Raw genomic sequence first — 5,373 nt, forward strand, 5'->3', positions numbered from 1 at the left:
AAAAATATGAAACTTGGCAAGTAATTTAAAACAAAAAAAATCCTCAATTTTGATTAGTAAATTAGGATGGAGGGAGTATAAGACATGATATTCATTGTCTTTAGGTTAGTACCTCTTATTACGGGCCTTGGGAAATAGTACCGTTTCTAAGCATCGATGTTTTGACATAATAATGATAAATATAGACTTTTTATACAGCAAAAGCAAATCACCTTGCTCCAGGAAAAATTTACATCTGAACATAAACGTTTGTCTAAAATTTTATCGTTCTAGAATTTATGTGATTACCTGACTTTGGAAAATTGATTGATTTTTGTTTAAAATTATCTACCTATGATTATTGTCACTTTACAAGACTTCTTTTCGTTGACATTTTAATGAGGAGCATGAATGGATTTTCTTGTATCGAACAAGAAAACAAGGACTTTTCTCAAATACATTCATCCCTACGAGGGAAATCTCAGCTCCCAAGTCGCATAGACTGGACCAGGGTTTAAAAAACGTTTGTTTTTGTTCGGCAAAACGGTCCAGCCCGTATGGCGTGACTATGAAGACCGGCATTATGGTCTCCTCTATGTGATGGCATTGAACTGAAAAACAAATAATACAGAGGGATACACGTCTTTTTCATTTGAAGGATTATATCACAGATTCACAGGAGTCTTGAGCTCTTGATTCTGATTCACTCAATTTCCGGAAAATTTTCAATTCAAAGCCATGATTGTCTTTAGCTCCTAATTAACCACGAGTCAATATAGTAATCCACAAGACACGGTAACAGAAACAAAAAGACATCCCGAGTTTAAAACTCAAGATCCAAATCCGAACTGTCTAAATCTATCCCTCCACCTAGTATAAAGCCTAGTCACGAGTCTTATAAACCGGGTCCCACCACCTTCACTTTCTTTGGTCTATCCATTGACAGGTACACATAACACGTACTCACAAGCTGGACCCCACCAATCACACGTGTCAGCAACAATCTACGTGCTTTACCATATCGGATATACACTGCATCTGTTTCCTTACGTAGTCCATTTTAACTCTAAATAAAAACAGTTGTTATTATCGTAACGTGTTTTTTTTTTCTACTAAACCCGATAATCTTGTTGTTATTTTTAACAGTTCAAAGAAACATAAAAAAGGAGCGAAATATATTATATTATTGAATTGACACGGTATCAATATCTCCTTCGTCATCTCTTCCCAAAAACGAAACTGACAAATCAATATCTGACGGTTTCCTCCTCCTCATAAATCTTTTTATTTTTTTTAATTTTTTCCCGTTCCTCCTCCTCTCGTGTCCTTTCTGTCAAAATCCTATACTGTTTTATAGATTAGGATTGAATATTGAATTGAATTTGCTCTTTCAACAAACGGCTCTGAAATTTCTGACCGATAATTTTGTCACAAAATCAGCGTGTATATACGTACGTCTACTACTACATCCATTAATTACTGGAACCTTTTTTTTCTCTTTCTATCTCTATCAAAAGTCCTTTTTTTAGTCTTTTTTGTTCTGATTCGTCTACACATTTAAAGATTTAATTTAAGTTTGGACTTTTTCCAAAAAAAATAAATATTATGTTATAAATATAGTAATTCGTCTTTAATGGACTTCTATTTTTTGTTTCCCTTCAAAAATAACGAGAGAGCAGAAAAAAGAAAAATAAAGTTTGCAGGTGGAGAAGGAGAAGGAGATGATATTATGATGATCATTCATGCGCAACTTCTGCTCTAACCGTACATTAACACCTATAAACCCATTAGAAAAAGAAACCAGCTTTTGTGTTTTCTTCTGTTCTCTGTCTCTCTGTTCTTGTTTAGTCAGGGAGGAGGAGGAAAAAAACGAATCTTTAAAAAAGAGTTTGTCTTTGTTTTGTTCATCAGTTTGTTTGTTAGGATTATTATATATAAAGTGAGAATGGCTGTTCAGGCTCAGCAACAACAGCATTCAGAGAACCTAGGTATTAGTTTTTGTGGTTCATCATCACAGGAATGGATAATGGAGAATAACAATGCTTGTGGCGTTGGTGGTTTTGATCAACAATTATATCTTTCTCTTCAACAACAGCAACTGTTTCAGCAACAACAGCAACAGATGATGTTGCAGAATCAACAGAGAAACTTTAGTAATCAGAACATGGGTTTTGATTATTGTGGTCAGCAACTAGTTTCTACTTCTAATAATAATAACCATGATTCTTCTCTTCATTCATCAATGGCGTTTACTCAATCATTACTCTCTCAAGTTGAGAAACAACAGAGGCAGGAAATTGATCGTTTTGTTGCATTACAGGTAAATAATAATCAACCATATAAATTTAAATATGGGTTTCTTTTGTTTTTCCAATTTTCATGAATTTAATTTGTTATTTTTCTGATTTTTGTTGCGGGAACAGAACGAGAGACTAAGATTAGCCTTGCATGAGCAGAGAAAGCAGCAGTTGGCCGTAATGCTAGCAAGTTTAGAATCTAAAGCAGTGAACTTATTGCAACAAAAAAACGATCAACTATCAGAAGCCACAAAGAAGACAATGGAACTTGAACAATGTCTTAGAAAAGCAGAAATGGAAAACCAAGTATGGCAAAGAATCGGTAAAGAAAACGAAGCAATGGTTATAGCTCTGCACAACACATTGGACCAAGTTAAAGAAAATGTCTATTGCTATTCATCCGTAGCTGAAGATGCCGGTTCATGTTGTGATAATTACGATGATAATAATGTCCATAATAATCCAGAACCAGAGCAAGTGGATGAAAACAGTTTGATGATGATGAACAAGATAGTGTGCAAGGGATGTAATTCTCGAGATTCGTGTATTCTTTTATTTCCTTGCAGGCATCTCTGTTTGTGTAAGTCGTGTGACGCTTTTTCAAGTCATTGCCCTGTCTGTAAATGTGTAAAGAATGGAAGCATGGAGGTCTACATGTCCATGCCTTGATGATCATCATCAGAAAGAAAATCAAAGTTTTTAGATTTCAGAAAAAAAAAATACTTTTATCAGTGATATGGTATTAATAATCTCTTTAAAACAACCCATTTTCGATTAACGAGTCCTGAATTCTTGGGTAGAGGACTGATAACACATTAAGTTATGGAGGATTCTGAAACCATATCTTGGAGACTAGACATTATAGTAAAAAGATACATAACATTATGCTCTGTCTTTTTAAACGGTACAATTACTCCTTTCCTCTTCTAGCTTCCTTTCTTTTCATGCTTTGAATACAACCACACCCCAACCCATAATCCATTGTTTCAAAAGAGCATCTTTTTAATCTATTTTCGTCGTTTTAAAGTAATTTGCAGGTACGTTCTTTTTCATGAAGATTTTTGCCCATTTTTAGCTTACAATATTCTGCTGTACCAATATTTTAACCAAAATTATGATCACTGTCCCTAATTTTCTTTTTTAATTGCCTTTGGCAAGTTGGGTATCACACCCCCTCGTGATTTTTTCCAGCTTTCAACCCGCGCAATTTGGGAGCTTTTGCAGCTCTTGTTTCCTTATTTTATACTCAAATCTGGATTACGTTAAGAGATGACAAAATCAGCCATTACAACTGTGGCGCTAAGGTGGTTTATATAAGGTAAAATTACAACTGTGGCGCATGTTAGGCAATGTTCTAAGAAGCTGCTGAAGCCTAATTTAGTTAGAGGTATGCAGGCAGCTGTTGCTTTAGCCATGACTTTTAGGCTTGTGGATGGGTGCTGCTCTATTCTTTAACGCAATCGAGAGTCTGTGTAGTCCCATTTAAGATTTCTGTTTTCAATACTGGCATCATCATCTGTTGTTTTTTTATTTTGACTGATAATTTGGCGGGATATACCGTACGGTACACGTGGGTCAAGTGTGGTTTAAAAGTAAAAGGTAGTACACGTGGAGGTTTTGACTTGTCGTGTTTATGGCAAAGAGATTTTGGAGGTAACGTGTGGGACCAGGCTGTGATGATGGTATGGTCAGTTTAGAGTGTTTTGACAAAAACGAGGTGAGTTGGGAATATGGGAGGTAGGAGGAGGACGGTTTCCGTGATCTCCGTTAGTTCTAGACTGATTACGTAGGACGAAGTAGACTTACATGGAGATCCTGGGATTGATGATGATGTCAGACATTTTTATTTTTGGACGGTTGTGTAAAGAGGGGGGCGTGGGTTGTAAGCATCGTAACCAACCCCCTTCACTCACGATATTAACACTATCTGTCCGTTATGATACAAACAAAATTATTCGGTTTTTTATTTACAGCGTTTTTTTTGTTTGGGAAAGAAATGAGGTGAAGAAGAAGATGTGTGTTGGTTGTTGTTCATTGGATTTATAAGTCTTGGAAGTCTTTAACTCTGAGTTAACTAAGACGAAAGAGTGTGATTTGCTTGTTGATTTGATTGAGGTCGGGAAAGATAAATTGGTTTCCACGACTCCTACGGAGACTTGTACGTGCAAATCACAAAGTGCAGCTAACTTTAGGTTCTATATTACGAAACGAAATGCTTAATGTCACCAATCACTATAGCTTTTGGTTCTTCATTTATCCAACCCAGTATTAGAAATTTTTACACCTTACTGAAATTTTATTCTCTATCTATCCGTTCTGTCTTTAGAGCTTCATTTAAGTATTTTGTGTTGCTAGACCTAGCTGTCTAAGGAAATAAACAATGAAGCAAGAAAGAACTCCAAAGAAAAATAATAATGAACCCAAAAGTTGAAAATACAAGTTGTCAACTTGTCATCCATCATTAGTCAATACATTTTGATTCACTCTTCGGATGTAAGGGATTTTATACAAAAATACAAGCCTAAAATTCATACAGATAATTGGTGTATCTGTACATAAGGTCGTTCAAATGATAACACCAGAAACAAACTTAAAAAGTGTTAGCACGTAAAGCCAATGGAATCCACTGTTTGCAAACCCCATGCTCGTGAAATAATTTGCTCGTACTCCCAAACGAGTTGAATTGATTTTTATTTTAAAGTTTTTAACTAAATAAAATTACGGGAATTGGGTTAATTGTCTAAATATTCTTAAAACATGGTTCAAATGGACGAGTAAAAATTAGTATTGGTGAAAATGGACACCAAAAAAATGGCAAGGATGAAATTGAATTTATCCTGGTCTAAACTTAAAAAATAGTGAGGATGAAACTGGATACATCCTGATGTAAATCAAAAATAAGAAAAAGTATTTGAAAATGGGCAGGATGAAACTGTTTACATCCTGGCTATTTTTACAAATTCGTCCATTTAAACAGTATCAAATTTTACATGTCTTTTTCATCCAGGAATTGTTGATTTTGGTCTTTTTAACCAATTTTGTGATAAAATTATTATTATTATTTTTTTTGAATGAAAATCTTGTTAATCCCATATCG

General features: G+C 34.8%; 1 protein-coding gene across 1 annotated transcript; it reads left to right on the forward strand.

The window, feature by feature from the left end:
- The first annotated feature begins 1,602 nt into the window (after positions 1 to 1,602).
- LOC113330471 (probable BOI-related E3 ubiquitin-protein ligase 3) lies at positions 1,603 to 3,157 on the forward strand. Its single transcript, XM_026577281.1, has 2 exons — positions 1,603 to 2,299; positions 2,403 to 3,157. Exons 1-2 carry the CDS (start codon positions 1,925 to 1,927, stop codon positions 2,943 to 2,945), a joined length of 918 nt encoding a protein of 305 aa, XP_026433066.1. The 5' UTR covers positions 1,603 to 1,924; the 3' UTR covers positions 2,946 to 3,157.
- The last annotated feature ends 2,216 nt before the right edge of the window (positions 3,158 to 5,373 follow it).

The sequence above is a fragment of the Papaver somniferum genome, chromosome 1 (assembly GCF_003573695.1).
Source record: "Papaver somniferum cultivar HN1 chromosome 1, ASM357369v1, whole genome shotgun sequence".
Classification (NCBI taxonomy): Eukaryota; Viridiplantae; Streptophyta; class Magnoliopsida; order Ranunculales; family Papaveraceae; genus Papaver; species Papaver somniferum.